Source organism: Liolophura sinensis, chromosome 13 (genome assembly GCF_032854445.1).
Source record: "Liolophura sinensis isolate JHLJ2023 chromosome 13, CUHK_Ljap_v2, whole genome shotgun sequence".
NCBI classification, from domain to species: Eukaryota; Metazoa; Mollusca; class Polyplacophora; order Chitonida; family Chitonidae; genus Liolophura; species Liolophura sinensis.
The window spans coordinates 4,688,870-4,711,578 of record NC_088307.1 but is presented as its reverse complement, the minus strand read 5'-3'; the positions used below and the strand labels follow the sequence as shown (position 1 = coordinate 4,711,578).

Sequence of the window (22,709 nt, the reverse complement as noted above, 5' to 3'; positions counted from 1 at the left end):
ATGGCTCTGTAGCAACCGTATATAGTAACGTCTCTTCTGATAGGTTTACATTTTTGTGATGTTCTAAGGATGAAAGAATGATTCAGCGCTATTAAGCATTAGACTACCGATATGTTAGACTACCGATATGTTAGACTACCGATATGTTAGACTACCGATGTGTTAAGTACAACTGAAGGCGTGGTGACGAATAGGGTTTTCAATCAGCACTTTTTTGTCCTCGTTGTGGTGTTATCTCTACCATCTGTTGCAAAGACACGTGACTTTGAACCTAAAAATCGATCAAAATATATTTATGGTTAAATAATTGACTTGGCTGAAACAATATTTGTTTTGCCATAGCTCGGAAAATGGCAAGATAAAAATCTCTCCAGGGAAACATGACATGTTATTGGAAAAGAAATTAACAATAGAAAAGTTTAAGATTGAACTCTTTTGTCGCTAAAGGTAAAAAAGTCTTGCTGCACAGTGTGTCTAGTCAAACATGATAGACAGCTTTTGTTGATATGGATTTACCAGTCACGTGTCTTGCCGTGTTCTGGAGGTTCAAATCACACCTTTTTCCTTCAAGAACGGCTTAAGCTCACAAACGTTCAGTCCCTGATCAATAAATTTATTTATTTATTTATTTGATTGGAGTTTTACGCCGTTCACATAAGGAGTATTCACTTATATCGGGAGACAACTGGGCAGAGCCCGCTGGAAACCCACGACCATTTGTAGGTTGCTGGAGGACCTGCCCATGTACGGCCTGGGAGGTAGCCGTGAACTCACGGCGGATGCATTGGTGAGAGGCAGGACATTTTTACTTTTCACGATAAATTTATTTATTTATTTGAGTGGAGTTTTACGCCGTGCTGAAGAATATTTGACTTATACGACGGCGGCATTATGATGGGGGTAGCCCATAACCTTCAGCAGGTTGCTGGCAGACTTTCCCACGTGCGATCGGATAGAAAGCCAACATGAGGTGGACTTGAATTCACACTGATCGGGTTTGGCATAGGCTCCTGCGTCACTGTGGTGTGCCAGCATGCTTGCCACGCAGCGACGATTTTGGCGATAAAATGATTTGAACGTGAAAATTCCTTATTGGAACGTTGTAAATACATGTAGAAATATGTGTTCATTTATTTGACTGTTGTTTGCCATGTTCAAAAACTTTCACTGATACGATGGTTGCCATTAGTATAAGATCAGTGGTCTTAAAGGAACGTTAGACTGTCCAAACAGCCACAGAAGCTTCGTCCACCGCCAACTGTCAGCAAGGTCCCTCGTATAGTGAGAGTGAAGTCTACAAATTCCGTGTCCAAGTCTGTGTTCCAGCTCGCACCTCGGGTGTCTTAGATATTGAAAGGCAAACACCCTTAATAACAATGTGGTCACGATCTGCTCCTTAGGCAGCATATAAATAATTGTTAATTCCACATATAACCTGGCAGACTAATGGAGTAAACCTGTAGATGGTCTTTGGTTCCCCTCTCCCCGCCAAAATGCTGGCCGCCGTCATATAAGTGAAATATTCTTGAGTACCAATGAAACAAATAAATAAATCAATAAATCATGTAAATCAATAAATTCAGCTTGGGCCCGAGTCGCCATTACACGGGAGATGGTACTCTGTCATTTCTTTATTAATTAGTAAATTTAATTTAATAAATAATTGAATAAATAAATGGAGTACCATTTTTCCCGTGTATTGGCAACTCAGGTCCAATCTGGACTGACCACTGTTTTCTTGTAATGAATGAGTATAATACGTCACCAGTAATACCCACAAAACGCATTTACAAAGGCAAGAATGGACAATGGAGTCTACAGCTTAGGTCTGAATTACTTCTAATGGGGAAAATCTCCCTACTGAACGTGTTGCATTCATACCTAAATTAGACAGAGCATAGCATTACGATTATCCAACACCCAGATGCCATGGATTTATCATCGTTATATGCAGAGATAAAACTGCCATTAGTACATATAGGTTAACCCTGATACAGGATAGCTCATTACATTAGTGGAGGGACGCACAGACGGTAAAACGCTCCAGTAAACATCGCCCAAATCAGCAACTGAGAATACACTAATAATTGTTTGATTTCCCGGTAATGAAACAGTATCTGGCCGAAAAGCTTGGTTTGTAAAACTGTGTCGCATTCCATTCACTGTTTTCTCTGGCCTCGCAATAGTTCTTTCACTCCCTGCTGTTAAAAATATGTTATTTGTTTATTTATTTGATTGGTGTTTTACACTGTACTCAAGAATATTTCACTTAGCCCAGGGAAAACCTACGACCATCCGCAGGTTACTGACTGACCTTCCTATGGACGATCGGTGAGGAAGTCAGCGAAAGGTGGACTTGAACTCACAGCGACCGCATTGGTGAGATAAATAAATAAATAAATTACTGTTCATATCCTAGTGAACAAATAAGGCAATGCATTTAACCTCAAGCTTCTATGGACTAATGACAGTTATATCTGCATATAGCGATGACAAATCCATGATACCTGGATGTTAGATAATCGTACCAGGGGATGTTATGCTCTGTGAAATTTAGGAATGTAAAACTCCTGATATTTATTTATTTGATTGGTGCTTTACACTGTACTCAAGGATATTTCACTTCTATGACAGTGGACAGCATTAGGGTTGGAGGAAACCGGGCAGAGCCTCAACAGGTGATAAGTTTGCAGCTTAAAATTCTAAATATAACATACCATAATTTCATCCGTTTTGAACCTTACAGTAAATAAATAGTTATGACTGTATATTTGTTACTGACGTTACGGTGGTAGCCTCCACAGTACTTCTGTGAACAGGGATTGAAAATATCGAGACATGCATGCACACCAAATTAGGAGCTGTCGGGTGCGCAGTCGCAAACACCTCCTGCACCGACAATCGCAAGTGCACGACGAGGAACGCGTAGCTTTGTATGCAAAGCGCACAGATCGATATTCTCTTAATTGTGCGTTTATTCTCTGCCGACAGTTGCCCGGATGACAGAGGCCTGAGTGACAGTTTGGTACAAATGGGACAGGCACAATGTGTCTATGTGATGCTCAGATGTTCGGGTTGGAGTATCGGGACAGTCCTCGGAGAAGAATATCGGCTTAGCTGGGGGTTTATGGTTGTCGTGAAAGCAGAAACGTTCACAGATACGGAATAATGGACACATTGCGTCATTGTAAAACGCACAGAAGCGAACAGTTCTGCTTAATTTGATTACTGCGATGTTCGGTAGGCCAGGACTTTCAGAAGAAATCGTCAGCACTTCGCTGATTTTATATGCTTGCCTGAAATAATCAAATTTATAAGTAAACACGGTGGTCAATGAAGATTGCATTTTCATTGTCAACTTCACTGAGAAGAAGTCTCATCTCATCTAACGGCCTATAGGATGTCCAGGGGCACATCTCGCGCGGTGTAAAGTGATGCTCAAGAGCCCATCGAGTTGGCCTAGTATGATGTTCGAGGGCCCATCGAGTGCGCGACAAATGATGTTCGAGAGCCCATCGAGTTCGCGACAAATGATGTTCGAGAGCCCATCGAGTGCGCGACAAATGATGTTCATGAACCCATCGAGTGCGCGAAAAATGAAGCTCAGGAGCCCATCTTGTGTGCCCAACAGGAGGTTCAGGAGGCCATTTAGTGTGTCCAGTATGAGGTTCAGGAGCCCATCGAATACATTAGTCCACATGCATAGTAATGGGGAGATTCTACAACATGACAATAGGAGTTAAATGGTGTAATGATTTCAGGAATTCTGGAGAGCCTGAAGATATATTTACAGCAAAGCTATGAATGTCTCCTGTGCTACATATGGCTTCTCTACCCAGTGCATCCAAGAAGGATTTCAACTTTTTTGTGGAGCTTGAAATATAAGACCAAGTGCGAAAATTTATTGATTTAAGCTGAATCCCAGTTTGAGAGGCTCTGACCGTAAGGGTGTAGGCATAACCTTGGAAGAACCTCTTGTAACAAAGCGTTTTTTTTCCGGAAGTTCATTTCGGAGGAAATATTTTGACTGAGTTCAGAAAGGGAGACAATGCATATTATTTTCAGCACTCGAGGAAACCTATGAGTCACACTCGGGGTCCCGAACTCATCATCCTGCGTGTGGAGTGAATATATTAAATTCAGGATGAGGACTGTAGCTGGAGTAGTGAATGCAGGAAATGGACGTTTTGATTACATGCTGCTAGAGTAGCAAATGTGATTCAATGGATATAACAGCAGAATGGAAAATTGGGGGTCGTATTTGTTTTACGTGATTGTGGTCCTTTTCAACCCGGTTAGGGATGGTGTTAAATTAACAGTGTCTGGTGTGCTTCTGAGAGGAGAAGGGGCATCCTTTCCTGAGACGGTTTATATTGCCTGGGAACACTCTTATAGGGCCCATCGTCTTCAACACGCCGACGTTCAGATGACGTACAAAGCCAGCGGAAGCGGAAGGGGCAAGGCAGCCATCAAGCGAGGTCCGAATACAGTGGTGGAATACGCCGGATCCGATTCTATTCTTACAGAAGACGAGTATGCCAAGCACCCCGACTTGAAGATGTTTCCAACCATGGCTGGGTAGGTTGTTGTACAGTTCAAACCTTTTATTCCCTCGAAGCGCGGGTTCAAACCTGGTCCCGGACAAGGGATTTGTAAATTCGTGCGTTGTAACTGTGGGCATAGTTACAGTAAGCGCTCAACAACACTCATTTGGCCGCTTGCGCAGTCTAACGTTTGTTGAAGTTCATTTGTGTGTAGATATAACGGCAAAGGCTTGTGCACCAGTATAGTGTGCAGACATACACTGTTATACACTGGTGGGAAAAATCGCCAGTAATTTGTCAAAGGTCGGTTTAATCCAAGCACTCCGGTTTCCTCCACGCATAAATTGAGTGAAAAAATTTGAGAATGGCTATGGAAAAGAATCAAATAAATCTATCAAACCCAATCAAATTAATAAATACATTTACTATATAACGTTTTGTAACAAAACCCGAGCATTATATATATGAGGAATAAGTTTTCTTTGTGACAATTTAGCAAAGAGCGACAGCATCGATCCTTTTACATTTTACTTCACATGTAAATACTCATTTAATTTTTTTGTTTTCATACGTGACCCTACATCTTGAGGGGCTCAAAATCACCAACAACTCTGTGGGGCCATGCGTACACAATAGGCGATCGACAATTTTTCTCTGACCGGTTGCACAGCGTAGCTTTCAGTGGAGTCCACTTGTCTCCCACCAACATTGTGCGCTTCTATACACGTGGAAAAGTCCGACAGCCTGGTTTCCTTCACCCATAAAACTAAACGCTTTATATACGTGAAAAATTCTTTCACTTGAGCATTTCGATAAACAATATTAAACAAATCGTTCAAAACCCACACCGTATAATTTTACGTACCACTGTTAGGCATTATGCACACTACAATAAACAAGAACAAGGATGTTTGCGATGGGACAACGACTGCTTAATGCATTGGTAGGGTGTCCCAGCCGTGGAAACTTGCAGTGTCTTCATTCGAGGCCAATTTTTACGAAACAAACGGCTTTAGATTATTTTCCTGGAGACATCGTAGTACTTTTTGTGCAATTAAACACGAGATTTATTTTACAAAACTTTCTCGTCACAAAATGGTCGTTGATTCGTCATGTGACATACGTCTGTAACAACGTAGCGTAATCAGTGTCGTCTGCTTGGCTGCCACCCTAACACACCTAAAGTTTTGCCCATGCCTAAGTCGCACGTTTTCTCTGACTTTAAGAGACCTGCTGACCATAGTGTTTTAGTGTTTTAACGTTTGTTCAGAAGGAAGGATGACAGTCTATAACAAAAACGGCAAATTTATAAAATAATTTATTGATGACATTTATTTCCTCTAAAAATGAACTTTTGGAAGGAATGTTAGATCATTTACCATACACAAAATGGTAATTTCGACAAACATGCAAAAACCTGGAGACTTTCGCTGTGCTGAATTTGCTATCATTAGGTAGGGGTATGTTGTCATATAGTGTTATAAATAATGTTATAACCCTGGTGTTTTTATACTACAGCGCCCTCGTCCTAGCCTACAATATTCCTGGTGTCGGCAATCATCTCAATTTGACCAGGGAGCAAGTTGTTGGAATCTATAACGGAACCTATACTAGATGGAATGACTCCACCTTCCAGGCTTCCAATCCTGACACCAACTTTCCCAACGCGACCATCGTCGTAGTGGCAAGGGCAGATAAATCCGGCTCCACGGCCATGTTTACACAGGCTTTGAGTATGTTCAGCGAGGAATGGCGGACGAGGCCTCGATCGGGGCAATTTAGCCTGGGCAGAAACAACACGTCGGGCAAAGCCTACCATTGGGATCCGAATGTTGTGAAACTATTTGGAGAGAAGACGAGAGGGATGTCCGGATTGATCTTGTCCATACCATACACCATAGGATACTTGTCGGTGGCGGACGCAGCGGATGTTACCGACATTATGTTCGCCGACCTACAGAACGAAGCTGGATTTTACATTACACCCAACACGCACACTGTGCAGTCGGCCATGGAGTACTACTCTAAACAAGGTACGGGTCTGACTTCTGTCATTTCCGACAGCCCGGATGATGACTCGTACCCCATCGCTGGGTACACCTACTTTATAGTGTACATGACTCAGATGACGCTTTGCGATAGAGCCATAGAGTTAGTTAGGTACGTCAACTACTTCCTAACGGAAGAGGCAGCAAGGGCTGAATGCATACAGCAAAGCATGGTGCCTCTTAGCAATGCTGTTGTGAACACTATCCTCAAAGAGGTTCTAAGTGCTATGATGTGCGGTCCAGACGGCGACAAGCGTAACGTTTGGAAACTCTTCCAGGAGCAAAAGAACAAAGAGTATTGGGAGAGTCAAACGTGGAGAACGCCTGTGGCGGTAACAATAACGTTACTCATAGCCGTCCTAATTGGCGTCTTTTCATATTTTATCTATCACAGAGTAAAACTTCGACAAATGATCGACAACAACGAATGGGATATCCCCATCGAAGACATTGTGTTTTACTTCGACGACAAAGTCATGTCTGGTTGGAAGTCTAAATTGACTGGTTTTCGCTCTGTGAAGTCTTTCAGATCATTGGACGACATTCCAGAGGGAGCAGAGCTGCTAAACCACATTCTCCAATGGCCTGGTAAATACAAAGCGAGCCAAATCGGTTTGCGCCTTATGGAAATGAAAAATCTGAACACTCTGCACAGGGAGACAAAGAGGGCAATGTTATGGATGCGAGACTCGGTCATTCATACGAATGTGGTTCGGTTTTTTGGTCTAACAGAGCTTGATGAGGACAGATACGTTATAAGTGAATACTGCTCTAAAGGCCCAATGACTGACATCCTTCAGGACGAAAAATATAACTTTACTTTAAATTTTAAATTTTCCCTCTCAAACGATATCGCTAGTGGACTGTATTATTTACACGCTCAGGGCATCACTCACGGCAGCCTGAGGTCCGCCTCCTGTTTGATAGACAGTCGATGGAATGTGAAGATTGCAGACTGGGAATACTGCAAACTGTTAACTTGTCAGAACGCTCAGAAAAGCCCACTGACTGTTTTGCGCAAAAACAGTTCTGACACCAGTAAACACGTAACTGCTTTTAGGGAGTTTTGGACAGCACCCGAGATCCTGGAGTCAGAGTTTCAGAAGCAGCCGTCGACGAGCAGCGATGTATACAGTTTCTCTATTATCCTTCAGGAGATCTTCACCCGAGAGGACCCTTACGCCGAACACGCCGACGTTCTCACACCGGAAGAGGTACTCCAGGCGGTGCTTAATAACGGCCTGAGGCCTCGCTACTCGAACGATACACCGGTCATGGTGCGGCAGATCATGGAAATCGGCTGGGCGGAAGAGCCCTACCAACGGCCAAGCGTCGAGCAAATTTTGAAGATGTTGCGGCACGCCAATCCATCACGCAAGAGCATGCTGGACAGTATGATGGAAGCGATGGAGGAATACACGTCCCATCTAGAGGAGAGGATAGAAGAACGTACCTCAGAGCTCCTAGTGGCCAAACATAACATAGAATCGCTGCTGAGTGGACTCATCCCCACCCACATCGCGTCAAAACTGGCCAACGGCCAGGCGGGGCAGGCTCGTGAAGCCGAGGTATATAACAGTATGGCTGTGCTCTCTGTGGAGATCTTGGACTTCCCCGACGTTTCCGCTTTACCGTCCCCTTCAGACGCCGTGTCTTATCTCAACGACGTCAACGCCGAAATTGAATCTGTGATAAAGAAGTATGAAATCTTCCGCGTCGCCGTTGAAGGTGACAATTACACGCTGGTGTCAGGGTTTACGGTGAAGGAGTCCGGCGAAGACTCGGCGGCCATCCAAGTGGCTCATTTGGCCCTGGACATCACCGAGACAGTCACCAGACTGCCTCAGCCCTCCTTTCATACGCGGCCCATCAGGCTACGCTACGGGGCCCACGTTGGACGGGTCATCGGTGCTCTGATGGGAGCAAACTCACCAAGATTCTGTATCCTGGGAAATGCAGTTAAAATGTCTGTTCAGTTAAAACAAACATCTGTACCCAGTAAAATCCACGTGTCTGCAGCCTTCCGCCATGTCGTCAGCAAGAAGGGATTCCATACAGAAGAGCGCTCCAACAAACCCAACGCGGTAAGCTAGCATATTTAAAGCAATTTGGCCACTGGTTTGAAATTACACTATTCTCCAGGGACCAGTCTTACGAAGCAGTCAGCGTAACGCCGAGGTTAACTTATACTGAAGAGATACATCACTATGTTAAATGAGCTTAATGCAGCATTGGGACTACTTTGTAAGATTGTTCCAAATTTAGTTCTAGCAGTTTAGGACATCAGGGGTTTACTGAAGATAGTCTGATGTGGAACATCATAGCCAAATGTGCACGTTGCTCTAACCTATAAAGGAATGCTTGCGCGAGTTCAGATCCAGTACACTTGACATCCTCTCCGGCCGTAGATCTGGGAAGATCTGACAGCAACCTGCGGATGGTCTTGGGTTTTCCCCGGGTTCTGCCAGGTTTCCTCCCACTAAAACCCTGGCCGCCGTCGTATAAATGAAATATTCTTGAGTACGAGGTAAAGCAGCAATTAAAATCAAATCAAAGATTCGTCCATCTGTAAAACTATCAGCCGACGTATATAAGTGAAGAGTTTTAAGTGTATAACCAAAATCACGCCATTTCCAGCAGCGCCTTCTATGTGTATTTTATTATTGAATTTATTTATTTATTTACTTGATTGGTGTTTTACGCCGTACTCAAGAATATTTCACTTATACGACGGCGGTCAGCATTATGGTGGGAGGAAACCGGGCAGAGCCCGGGGGAAACCCACGACCATCCGCAGGTTGCTGACAGACCTTCCCCCCCGTTTTTATTGAATGACTTGACTATTCACTTTGTAATGGTGCACGTTTACTTTTCAATCAACTAGCTACAGCTGCATAAATTTCCTTTCAATCGAACGAATTGTATCAGTATAAGCATAACCCTAACCAGTCGTTCCGGGATTGCGCATGTTTTGTACATGTACAAAGTTCTAGTGTCAGACAAAGCCATAGTAAAGCTTTAACTGTCAATGTTTATATTGATTTGTGTCATTTTACACCTTGCTCAAAATGTTAGGGGCTTCGTGCACGCGTCAGTGTGCATAGGTAGAACTGATAATTCGGTTAAACAAGAACACATGACGGTCTATGGCTGTAGGCTGCAACATTGCAAAGGATTCAGCTCAGATCTAGTTTCTTTTTCCATTTCACGATTTCAAATTATACTTCAGTAAGTTCCAGATGTAAGAAGGTATTCTCGCTGAATCCTGTTTGACAGTCAAGAGCTAGGCCTACAACGGTTAGCATTGCCACCTGAGATTGTTTGTCCTGCAACGAAGAAATCTTTCCCATATATGTTACTTACGCTCTGATTGTCTGGTTTGTTGGTAAAAGAAACAGTAGGCAGATGGCCCGAAGCTTCTCAGACCATTCAACTAGCGACTAACGTTACATCCTGCAGTAGGTGCGTTTCCAGATTAAACGTTGTGACAACACAGTGAAGTCCCTTTGCAACGTGACGTCGTCGATTTATCATACTGGAGTAAATCTCTCAGTTTTTACATGTAGTGTTATGTAAAATACATATTCAAACAGTATTAGAATGATCATCTGAATTATACTCTTGGGTATGTTTCGGTGCAACATAAATAGAAAGGTAATAATATTCCGTCGGTAGTTTTATCTAAACACAAATTTTGCCTGATATACGAATATAGCCCGTTTCGGCACCGTCAATCAGCGACTTTTGCCGTCAGGTGTCACTGTGTTGTCGTAATGCCCTGTCGGTATAATAATGACAAGGTGGGGAAGAATGTTGACACTTATCCAAATTTGTATGAAACGCAAAACCATTTCAGATTTTCCCACTTTCTTTTACCATGCATTTAAAGTACAGGTAGTTTGTATAAGCTGCATTCAAATCACACGGTAACCTATAGATCTGTTTCAAGCTTAGCCCTCAGAAATGCAAAACTGTACATGTCGTTGTTTTTGAGTGGGCTGTCCTCAACATGTTACAGTTGTATGCTACAAAAACATGTTTGCATTAATCCTGCAATAATTATGAATTCATACCACCTCGTTATGGGCATAAACCATAAAGACCATAACGACACAATTAACACAAATGTACCTGAATCGAAAGCAAGCCAAAGTTCGCTAACCGCCATTTTTTACAGCAGGCAGCCTCTCTCGGCTTACAAGTGGTTTAAACAAAGATTACAACATAAAAAGGGTGATGGACAACTTGTTTGGGGGTTGTAACATTATTTTTAGTTTTAATAACGAACAAGGGTTCAAGTGAACACAACAAACGCCCAAACAAATGCATTTGTTTGAAATGTACAAAAGCAATGCCTGCAGCATTGTAGTGAGTATAACCCCTGGTGGGAATATTCATGGATATTGATGATAGGTATGTGGTTACCGTGACAACCGGACAAGTGGACAAATGTGTCCACCAGAAATGAAAACGTAATGCGGAAAACAGTTGTAGCCCGTTCAAGAAATCGTTTCTGTTTATATGGTATGTATAAGGATCTGTTTACCATGACAACTGGGGAAATGGACAAATGTGAGTCGTGACACATCGCCATACGTGTATCTATGTACCCACCAAAAATTAAAACTCTGCGTGGACAAATGTCTATTCATAACATATAAAAATAATGATAATGGCTATCTGGTTAACCTGACAACCGCGACACATCGTCATACGTGTATCTATGTACCCACCAAAAATTAACACTCTGCGTGGACAAATGTCTATTCATAACATATAAAAATAATGATAATGACTATCTGGTTAACCTGACAACCGCGACACATGGTCATATATGTATGTATGAATTCACCAAAAATTTAAACTTCATGTGGAAAACTGTTGGAGTTACAGTGTGGACACGAAATGATATCTTTTTATATAGTATATATAGGGAAGTGACAATCTGGTAACCATGACAACTGTGGAATTGGACAAACGTGAGTCGTGACACATCGCCATCTGCATGTATGTATCCATCAAAATTAAAATTCTGTGTGGAAAAGGGTTGCAGTTATACCCCGGACATGAAAGAATACCTGTCTATATAGTATGTATACGGAAACTGGCGATCTAACAACCAGACAACCGAAGAAATGAACGAATGTAAACTCACGACACATTGTCATCTGTGTATTTATGTATCCACCAAAAATGAAAACAGATGGACAGAAGGGCAAAATCGCTATGACAAAATTAAAATTTTCCTTGGAAAACAATTGGAGATATATTGCGGACACGAAAACGGATGAACAGACGGACAGACGGATAAAATCGCTATGACATAATAACCGTTTATACATGACGTGTACTCTGTTTTCCCACCAAAAGTACCGTGCCAGTAGTTGAAATGTTTGCTTTGATCATTCTCATTAAACATAAAAAAAAACACTCGATATCTGGCGCCCTGTAGTGCGTATGCACTGTAATACCTGATTTATTCGATGTTGGGATTCAGTGTGAGGATAAGTCAGCAATTTGAGGAATGTTGTTGAAATACTGGGTTTTAGGGCCACTTCCTTGCGGATATCGTGGCCCGTACAATTAGCGCTTTTATTAGCACATTATTCATTGGTAATTGGTTTTTGGTTTACAATGCGTATTGTCTGTTTACAGATGTACATTAGTTTTATGTTTTCGTGATGGCAATATATACTTCGATGATTGGAATAGATTCTAATCTTAATTATAGGAATATGACATTTGCGGTTCAGAAGTAACAAATGAGATAAGGAACAATCAAGAGAAGTGTGTGCAGAAAGCACACAGTGTTGAGAGACAACAGATCCCTTGCTGCCTCCTCTGTAACGTGGCGCTCTAGTGCCGGTATCACTTACACCGGATGCCTTCCAGGAGAAACCAGGGTACTGGTAACCTGTGCCTGTAATAAGTGCAACAAATATATCTGAGGAAGGAAGAATGGCAGACTTCTTCCATTTGAATTAAGGAAGGAAGGAATTGTGAAGTCTTTTCTTTTGAGTACTTCTAGATCAGTGGCATCTAATCTATTGCAATTAACAAATCTGGATTAGCATCACTGCACTTTTACCAAATTCTGCATAACCCATAGTGTTCCACAGCGTGTAATTTGGTACTATTTAAGCATTTACGTCCACAGTTAGAATAAAACCCTAACAAGCTAAAATGACAACAAACCGCATTTCACTGGTCGAGGGTGAGCATTTGTCAGTTATGACACTGCAGCTGCTGTGGGTTTAATGCCTGTGCAGTAAGTCGTTGATTATATACATACTGTTTACTACATGTATGGGCAGGTTGTGTAGTTCGATCGGTTAGTAATAATTGAGTGTTTGGCGCCTTATCATGCGAGACACGCAAAAAACACCTGTGTTGAAATCGCAACAACTTGTGTTGTTTTCATTCAGCACGGACATGTGTTACCTCAACTCAAACATGTGCTAAATAAATATGAAGTACATGTGCAGATGTGTTGGTACAACGAAAACTTGTGTTTTTTGTATAACATCCAACATATCTGTTGTTTAAATCTTGCAACACAAGACTTTGTGTTAATTCAACACAAGACAGAGCTGCTCAAAAGTGGCACAAGACTTTTGTGGAAAAGAACCGAAGTTTGTGTTTATACAACACAAGCGTTTTATGCTCATTTGATATGTGACTCACACATATATAAACAGGAAAGACGACGTGTGAGATATAAAAGATAGCAAAAGGAAGATTAAAACCAGAACAGCGAAGACAGTGACATAGCTGGCAAATTATCACCCGGAAACGGTGAAATAGGAACTCTTGCCAATTCACCTTAGTGAAGCGTGTTATTTTAGCTGTTTATGTAAATGCTTAAAAAATCCTCTCCGGCCGTAAGTGGGAAGGTCACTGGCAACCTGAGGATGGTCGTGGGATTCCCCTGGGCTCTGCCCGATTTCCTCCCACCATGCTGCCCGCCGTCGTATAAGTGAAATATTCTTGAGTACGGCGTAAAACACCAATCAAATAAGTAAATAAATAAATAAATAAATAAATAAATAAATAAATAAAAAACCTACAGCATCAAGTATTTATGCATAACAATGTAAAAATGAAAGAAGTAATTTATTAGTTGCCGGACTAAAATAGATGGATGAAACATACTCGAGGTCCGACCACCCCTTCTCGTGACAACATTACGTTTCATTCTATTCCCGGTGAAAGAAATTGAACATTTGTAACCATTGTGTGGGACATCCGGTTGACCTGTTTGCAACAATACCGCTTATGACTCATCAATGGATGGATCCAACACATCCGATGTCCAGTTCATGAATAGTAAGACACGGCTCAAGAGCTCGAAGTCCGGTATCAAATAGCAAGCATTGTTGCGAGATTTTGAATCCCGTTTTACTGAAATCAGAAATCTCTTGGGGGAATCAGTACATAGAGGCAAGATAGAGACAGATTTCCAGCACGGTTTCATGATTTAATACCGCTACACTCTATTATACTCCATTGTTTACATCCCTGGCTGTAAATCAAATAAGGAATAAGAAGCTAACTTTCAGACCGGTACCCGACACTGCATATTACAAATGTCACATAGTTCATACTATGAACCTGCTTTGAAAGCTCAAACATATGTGGGGGCCTCCGTGGCTCAGTCGGTTAGCGTAATGACCCAGGAGCCTCTCACCAATGCGGTCGCTGTGAGTTCAAGTCCAGCTCATGCTGGCTTCCTCTCCGGCCGTAAGTGGGAAGGTTTTGCAGCAACCTGCGGATGGTCGTGGGTTTCCCCCGGGCTGTGCCCGGTTTCCACCCACCATAATGCTGGCCGCTGTCGTATAAGTGAAATATTCTTGAGTACAGCGTAAAACACCAATCAAAAAAAAAAAAAAAATCAAACATATGTGTGTACCAGCGTAACTTCCATCGTCAGTGGTTGGTGCTTGATTTGACATGAAGTTTATTGCGGGTGCTTTTGTTATATGTCTCAGAGGGTTATTTTTACCTCGTCCACACACCTGGTCACCGTCCCACGAGGGAAGTATCCATGAGTATTTACTTTATTAATTTCTTTTCTTGACCGCTATTTTACGCCATACTCAAGAATATTTCACTTATACGACGACGGCCAACATTATGATGAGAGGAAACAGAACAAAACCCGGGGTAAACCCTCTACCATCCGCAGGTTTCTGGGAGACCTTCCAATGTTCGAGGGGCCTACGTGGCTCAGTCGGTTAGCGCGCTAGCACAGCGTAATGACCCAGGAGCCTCTCACCAATGCGGTCGCTGTGAGTTCAAGTCCAGCTCATGCTGGCTTCCTCTCCGGCCGTACGTGGGAAGGTTTGTCAGCAACCTGCGGATGGTCGTGGGTTTCCCCCGGGCTGTGCCCGGTTTCCACCCAACATAATGCTGGCCGCCGTCGTATAAGTGAAATATTCTTGAGTACGGCGTAAAACACCAATCAAATAAATAAATAAATAAATCCAATGTTCGACTGGAGAGAAAGCCAGAATGAACTCATAGTGTATTGGTCAGTGTTCTGCGCTAGCAGGATAACAATCGACCATGGACATCACTGCATTATTTAAAACCTAATTCAGCTTAAGCCATGGTGCCAGGGGCATGTAAATGAACAATTAGAATAAAACCCTAACTCAGGTAAATTGACAAGAGACCGTATTTCACCGGTTACGTGTGACCATTTGCCAGCTATCACACTGTCGTCGCTACTTTAATTATATGGAGACCCGTCCCCTCCCCCCCTCCCCCCAACTCGCCATGCCCTAAATCGCCATACAACAAGTAAATGAAACAACAAACGATTTATTTCTGTATTAGGCATGCTCAGTCTCTACTCCTGTCAGTAACTATTGGATTTTTTTCTTTATCTCAGATGCTTGACCATAAGGAGAAGACATATTGGCTGACAGGCAGAGACTGTGTACACGTTGACATGTCGTCTGAGCTCTCGACTGACTCGGGAATTGACGTAATCACGAACGAGAAACAAGTACCTACAAAAACGGCTCATCCCAAAAACAGATCAGTAGAGACACTTGTTACAGCGAAAGCCGAACCACAGAAGACATGGGCGGACAGCGTAGCAGCATCCGGTGCCCACCAGAAACCGTCACAAGAGGAAAGATGGAGAGAAATATTTACAAATCCCAATGAAACACCGACCACGTCAAAGGTGTTGGGAGAAGTAATAGAACTCACCGACGTTTCAAACTGCGGGGAATGTTCTGAAGGAATGTCCGGTGAGTTGAAAAGTACAGAGATACCGATGTTTTTCCCGTCGTCTACTAAAAATAAACGTCAGCCCGTGAAAAAAACGCAGGACGCCATTGTGGTTGAAAGTTATAGCCGACCCGGAAGTCCAGACGAAGAAGGACTTGAATGTCCTCAAGCGCCTGCCTCGAAATCCGTGAAGTCCAAAGTCAATAAGGTAGCTCCTTTGATTTATGTTTGAGGACGACCCGCATCTGGTAAAAGACTAAAATCAGCAAATTGAAATATTAGATATATTTTTATAAATATTGTAGGACATTTAAGTGACCTTAAAAGCATGATGGTGTCTATGTGCTTTAGGTTATTGGGACGTGTTGGTTGTCAATTTCCTCCGAGAACAGAAGCCCAAGAATGATCATTATTTGATCTAGAAATGTGGAATTCAAGGTTATTCTGTACTGTCATTCGTATTTGCAGCTTAAAAGACGAATAAAATAAATAAATAAATAAATATGTCATCCGTATTTGAAACCGCCATGCAGACATCACACAAACACCGTGGATTGTAGAAAAGCTTTAGAGTAGCTGACACTTATTGACCATTGACACTCGAGCTTTTTCTTGTCAACTGCTGAGCAAATGAACATTGGCTAATGTTAACAAATGTAGCAGGGTGCCTTGCTCAGTACACTTTTATTCTCTCTGCATGGAAACCTTCAAATGTAAAACGATACCTAATAGGTGAGTTTCGAGTTCGAACTCTTTTGTCGTTGAAGTTAGAAAAAATCCAGCTGTGTCATTTTACCGGTCAAAAATGTTAGGCAACTATTTTTGATCACATGCACTATAACATGGGCGTCTAAGATAAGTGTCATAAAAAGTATTTTAAAGGAGACGAGTGATACAGAAAAATGAGAATACTGAATGTTTGTGAAGTTGAGAAGTTCTTAAAGAAAAAGAGGTGTCTTTTGTGCCAGTAGAAAAGGGTGAGAAAAAGTAAATTAATTTCAACAAAGGTTGCCTAACATTTTTCACATCTCACATGACACAGTGGGACTGTTTTTACCTTTGGCGACTAGAGTTCGATCTAGAAACTCCCCTATTGCTTTGTAGGCTGCTTCAGCATTGTGCCCTTTGTAATGCCTTGTTGCGGTTTTCAAAAGTATTTTGTGTAAAGTTGTAAAGAATAACAAAAGTAAGCAATGTTATAATTTATATTGGTTGAAGTCTTATTTTATATGCACATCTGTTTGAAAATAAGCTATGAAGACACCAGTGAGCAATCGCTGATTTTTATTCTTTAAGAAATTTCCTATAATCCAACATCACTGAGTTCCTTTTTTTTTTGAAATGGAACACGGTCTTCCATCGCCATTATCTAAATTGGTGCAAAAATCAATATCGGTTTATCTGAATTTATCTGAAAATGACCTGTAATTCGGCTGGACATTTTTTGGATTTCACATAAGCCATATTTTTTTCAGAATAGTAGAAAGATCATGTAAGAAGGCGATGTTTTCGCTGTATGAGGACATCTGCATATGTTGTAGCATTTCGGTAAAAAAAACCGGTTTTCTGGAGGGAAGGGCGACAGATTGACGGGAAACCCTCGAACACCGCACTAGTCACGGTATACCGGTGGTGGACAAGGAATTGCCCCACACTCGTTGCTTCTGGGGCCTTGTTGACCACGCATCTGTGGCTATTTGCGCACTTTAAATGTATCAGTGGCCGTTTGCGTAGTCTAAACGCACCTGTGTCCGTTTGCGTAGCCTAAACACACCTGTGGCTGTTTGCGCAGAGTAAATACATCCGTGCCCTTTTCGCAGTCTAAACGCACCTGTGGCCGTTTGCGCAGTTTAAATGTATCTGTGGCCGTTTGCGTAGTCTAAACGCACCTGTGACCGTTTGCGTAGTCTAAACGCACCTGTGTCCGTTTGCACAGTTTTAAAGCACCTGGGTCCGTTTGCACAGTTTAAAAGCACCTATGGCCTTTTGTGCAGTTTAAAAGCACCTGTGGCCGTTTGTGCAGTTCAAATGCACCTGTGACCGTTTGCACAGTGTAAATGCACCTGTGGCCGTTTGCGTAGTTTAATAGACAGTAGTTATTAGGAGGATTTATGCGACTGAATGCTTCTTTGTTTTACAGACCACATGCTTAAATTCACACTACAGTTTATTGGATAGATAGTTTAGCAAAGTAATTGTAAGGGTGCCACTATCAGAGAGTGAAAGAAGACATACAACTGCTTGTTTAACTCTCAGATAAGCAATAGGCTTTACACAAGATCAAACAAAGAAACACTAAAAGGCTTGAATAAGTTTAATACCTATATATTTGAATAAAATAGACAAATAATAAAACTGACAATAATATACAAACAATACAATTAATTACAAAATATATAGTCTCTTACGGACGACAGCATCTAAATCCGGATGGAATATTTCGGCTTCTACGTAAATATAGAATACACAGAGACGAGGAATTTTCCAATCGAAGGATGACAGTCCGTTAAGTCACAAGGGCACGGCGAGCTCACGATGGTTGGCCCACAACTGTCTGTGAATGTGTAACTTCTTAAGTAGCGTCCGTGATGCCGACCTGGTGATGTATGTTTCACTCCTAGGAAATATACACAAAGTCACTTTCAGGGTAAACTGGGATGAAATGTACGTTATCGCACAAAGAGACAATGAGCGATAAAAGCTCCCCAATAACTTCTCAAAAATGGCACATGGCGAAACACAATTTCACAGAGTGCTCTGTACAGAAAATGGAGTACAAATGATGAAGGTCGAATGGCGTGAAAGCCGATATCTCCAAACCCAGCAAAATTCTTTCAAGTGAGTGAGAGAAAATGACTGCTCTGGAGTGGACTTGAGTAATGACTGCGAGCTTGAAACTCCGTCGCTCACATTTATAGACAACGTAAGGAAAAATTAACCGATACATATTTCCAGAATGTATACGCTATTTACAATAACACGAAACTCTTAAAGACCGAAGCCTCGAGAACGCTCTACTGAATTAAATAGCAGGCTTTAAAGTACACAAAAATGTAGAAAGTGTACGTCAGCCAATGACCCAGTAAAATAATAAAAAAATTTAATACAATATTGAAAGACATTCAACATAATGTATAAAGTCTGTAAATTAAGGAAACAAAGAAACATTTGATGTGTTCAAATCATGGCCGGATGTTTGACTGGTGTCCCTTAATATACATTTATTCGACACAATTATCAGAAATGTTTATTTCACCATGATGGTCTTTAATCGATGAACATGTATGTAGTGCATAAACCAGACTTTACTAGGCTCGAAACGCAATATGGCAACTTTGTAATCCAGACCAAACATAATGTAGCCTATACACATCGTTTGAATTTATTTATTTCATTTGTGTTTTACACCGTACTCAAGGATATTTTCCTTACCTGGCAACGGCCAGCGTTATGGGGGGAGGAGCATGGGGGAACCCGCGACCATCCACAAGTTGCTGCAAGAGCTTCCCACGTACGACCGAAGAGGAAGTCTGCGTGAGTTCAGTTTACAGCAATCGCATTGGTGAGAAGCTCCTGGGTCAGTGTTCTGCACAAGCATGTTAACGTCTAGGCCACGAAGGCCCTTACATGATTTGGACATATAGAAAGTAATGAAGTGACATCGTCATACCCCATACAGCGCATGGGCAGATATCTACGTTCGCTCTACATCACTGCCACCAAAAGTAAATTTTGTTCACAAATCTTGAACAACGTCGAAGTCACTGAGGTTACGCTAATCAGACAGGAAATAATATCAGAAACACAAAAAACTCTCAACATTTGTGTCTTGCAATTATTTGTAGATATGCATTCTTTTTATGTCATGTATGCACAATACGATATTAACCAACATCTGAAACAATTTTATTCATGAATGCTGCTTAAATAGTTCCGCACAATGACAGAAAGGCTACAGAATGGAGTATTTATATATAAGCAAAGCTGTGGTGAAACGCCGCTTTGAATTCCAACTGCTGAACGTGAGACATTTCCTGTCAAAAGTTTTTGACAATAGTGATGTTACATGAAACGATGCAGGGCGGTACAGGATTTATTAGGCTGGTAAGGTCGAATCAGCCACTGGTCGCTGCGTTTTACTCTCCTTTATACGATATATATATTCAGCCTGGCGAGCCAGATATATCCTGCACCACCCAGCAAATTATCAATACCGTTTTGTAATCTCTCACATAATACTCAATTTAATTGCAGTTGGACGCCCTATATTCATGCTGGACCGAACACATTTGATATTGTGTGGATATAAAATTGCATTAGCTTTTCAAGAGGACAATAGGCTCAACAGCACAACAAACAGCTTCGACCATGTATTTACTAATATAAAGATAATGCTGCTACGTTGTATGAGCCAAAGGAAACTAACGATCACCATTACATTACAGCAAAATACCAGCGGAAGTCATACATATCGCAAATTCATAAAAAAAACTAACAGGCCAAAGGAAGCTAGAAGTCGCAAACTGACACCACCAACAAGACGAAGGAAGCGAGAAATCGCAAACTGGCGACACCAACAGGATGAAGGAAGCGAGAAATCGCAAATTGACGACACCAACAAAACGAAGGAAGCGAGCAAGATATGGCAGCGTGTGGCAGCGTGTAAAAGAAAAGTCCTTCTGTTCTTATCACAAGCGTTTGACAATACAGAACACCTCAAAACTGTCACAGTGTTTTGCTATGAAATTAGGAAATCTTGACAGTAAAGTCAGTTTTCATGACGTTCCATATCGGCGGTGACTGGTGACTCAAGTGTTCTCATGACGTTGTATACCAGCGGTGACTGGTGACTCAAGTGTTCTCATGACGTTCCATACCGGCGGTGACTGGTGACTCAAGTGTTCTCATGACGTTCCATACCGGCGGTGATTGGTGACTCAAGCGTTCTCATGACGTTCCATACCGGCGGTGACTGGTGACTCAAGTGTTCTCATGACGTTCCATATCGGCGGTGACTGGTGACTCAAGTCTTCTCACGATGTTGCATACCGGCGGTGACCGGTGACTCAAGTCTTCTCACGATGTTGCATATCGGCGGTGACCGGTGACTCAAGTGTTCTCATGACGTTGCATAGCGGTGGTGGCCGGAAAAGTTTTATCATATTCGGTGGACGGACCGGTCGTTGATCATGTTCTCAAACAGCCGGTGGCGACGGCAGGTGGAAGGTGGTTTAACAGGAACACTGAAGTTAGAAATTAACAGCTCAATAATTCCGAAATCATTCAACACGTTGAATAAACGACCTACACCAAGAGTAAAGCGGAAGATGACATAATTATAAAGCCCGATGTCAGAGATTACGGACTCTCCGTCCATAATTACATACAACTATACTCTAATTGTAAAATTTTAAAAACTTAGAGTGAAGGCGTTTGACTGAACATCCTTGGCACACTATTTTTGCATTAAAGACTGGTGACATTGAGTGAAACAGTCACATAACACAAAGCATCTAACAAATATGCAGACCCTTGCATTGCTATCGAAAAGTAATGACAATTTACAATGTCAAAATTGAAACTATATCCCTTACTTGTAGGGTAACTCGATACCGGTCAACCTTGTTTTGTATCGAGTCAAATTCCGAGAGTGCGCAGTATTCTAGGTTCAGTGATATTGGGTTACACAACAAACACCAAAACGAAGGTGTTAAAATCTATTCTACCCTTCAAGATGACGAGAATAGAACAATGACGGCATATTTCATGCTGCCGGTCTCTTTCCACTCTCCACAAAGGTCACGCATTTAGACCAATCAATAACAAGGTTAGACCATTGCAATTGACCTGGATATTTCAAATCTGCGTATGTATGACGCTGTGTCTTATTGTTGCGTGAGGTAGGAATGTAAAAGTTTACTGCACATGTTTTATGACGTCATACCGGTGACCCCAGATTAAAACAAATGTTTTCCACGTCATGGCGATTTGGTGTAAAATATCACAAATGTAAAAATAAAAGCAATATTTGTAAACAGTGCAAAATAACAGCTTTATCACCGAAGAAAATTCTGATATATCCCTTTTATATAAATCACAAAGGCACATCTAACAAGTAAACAAACTCGAGCTCTTCTATTTGTAGACATAAACAGCATGAAATGATATTACTCGGAAAAGTAAACGTACCGCCTAGTGTGTTGCTTGACACACTCGTTTGAATGTTGTTTGAACGGTCATCTCTATTTAATATGTATATTTACGCATGGTACGCAACTAACAGCGGGGTAGAAATAGTTTCCTTAATGTAACGTCATCGAAACTAATGGGGACCGTCAGAAATCCGAAGTGGGATGTTGTATTACGTCATTTCACTGACGCTGGACATTCCATTGTAGCGTCAACAGGGCGACTTCAAGGTAGGTATACCAAATACGTCACAGATGAAACCGCAGCACGCTACATGTTTCGCTGTGCGCAACAAAAGACTTGTCATGTGCAAGTTCTTTGCCACACTAGGGCAATCTTTCATGAGAGGGAAATCTGTTGGGATCCCATGTTCATTTTGCTCAAAGATAAGAGTACTTTACTAATTTCAACAAAATTTTGTAATACTTGATTAAATCTGGGGATTAACTATACTGACAGCGGACGTAAAGCTACTGGCTGCAAAGGGAACAAGGCCACCGAGACATGAACAGAATTATTTATAGCGACTTCATAACTTGAAAGGCATGTGGACCTATGCTGCGGGTTTTACGTCGTACTGGCAGTGATATAACGAAGTCATTACGTGCGCGTGTGCGTGTGTGTGTGTATATATATATATATATTGTGTTGTCTTGCAGTACGGCGAGTCCATGCTGCCAAAGTGCTG

At 41.8% G+C, this 22,709-nt stretch overlaps 1 protein-coding gene across 1 annotated transcript; it reads left to right on the top strand.

The window, feature by feature from the left end:
• Positions 1-4,240: 4,240 nt before the first annotated feature.
• LOC135480452 (receptor-type guanylate cyclase gcy-29-like) lies at positions 4,241-17,086 on the top strand. The gene is made up of 3 exons (XM_064760288.1): positions 4,241-4,578; positions 6,063-8,676; positions 15,486-17,086. Exons 1-3 carry the CDS (start codon positions 4,241-4,243, stop codon positions 16,062-16,064), a joined length of 3,531 nt encoding a protein of 1,176 aa, XP_064616358.1. The 3' UTR covers positions 16,065-17,086.
• Positions 17,087-22,709: the final 5,623 nt, after the last annotated feature.

Excerpts from the sequence above, each read along its gene's own strand:
- LOC135480452 (XM_064760288.1), top strand. The coding sequence starts at position 4,241 with ATGGAAAATTGGGGGTCGTATTTGTTTTACGTGATTGTGGTCCTTTTC. Across the intron at positions 4,579-6,062 it reads ATGTTTCCAACCATGGCTGG|CGCCCTCGTCCTAGCCTACA; the intron begins GTAGGTTGTTGT and ends TTTATACTACAG. Across the intron at positions 8,677-15,485 it reads GCTCCAACAAACCCAACGCG|ATGCTTGACCATAAGGAGAA; the intron begins GTAAGCTAGCAT and ends TCTTTATCTCAG.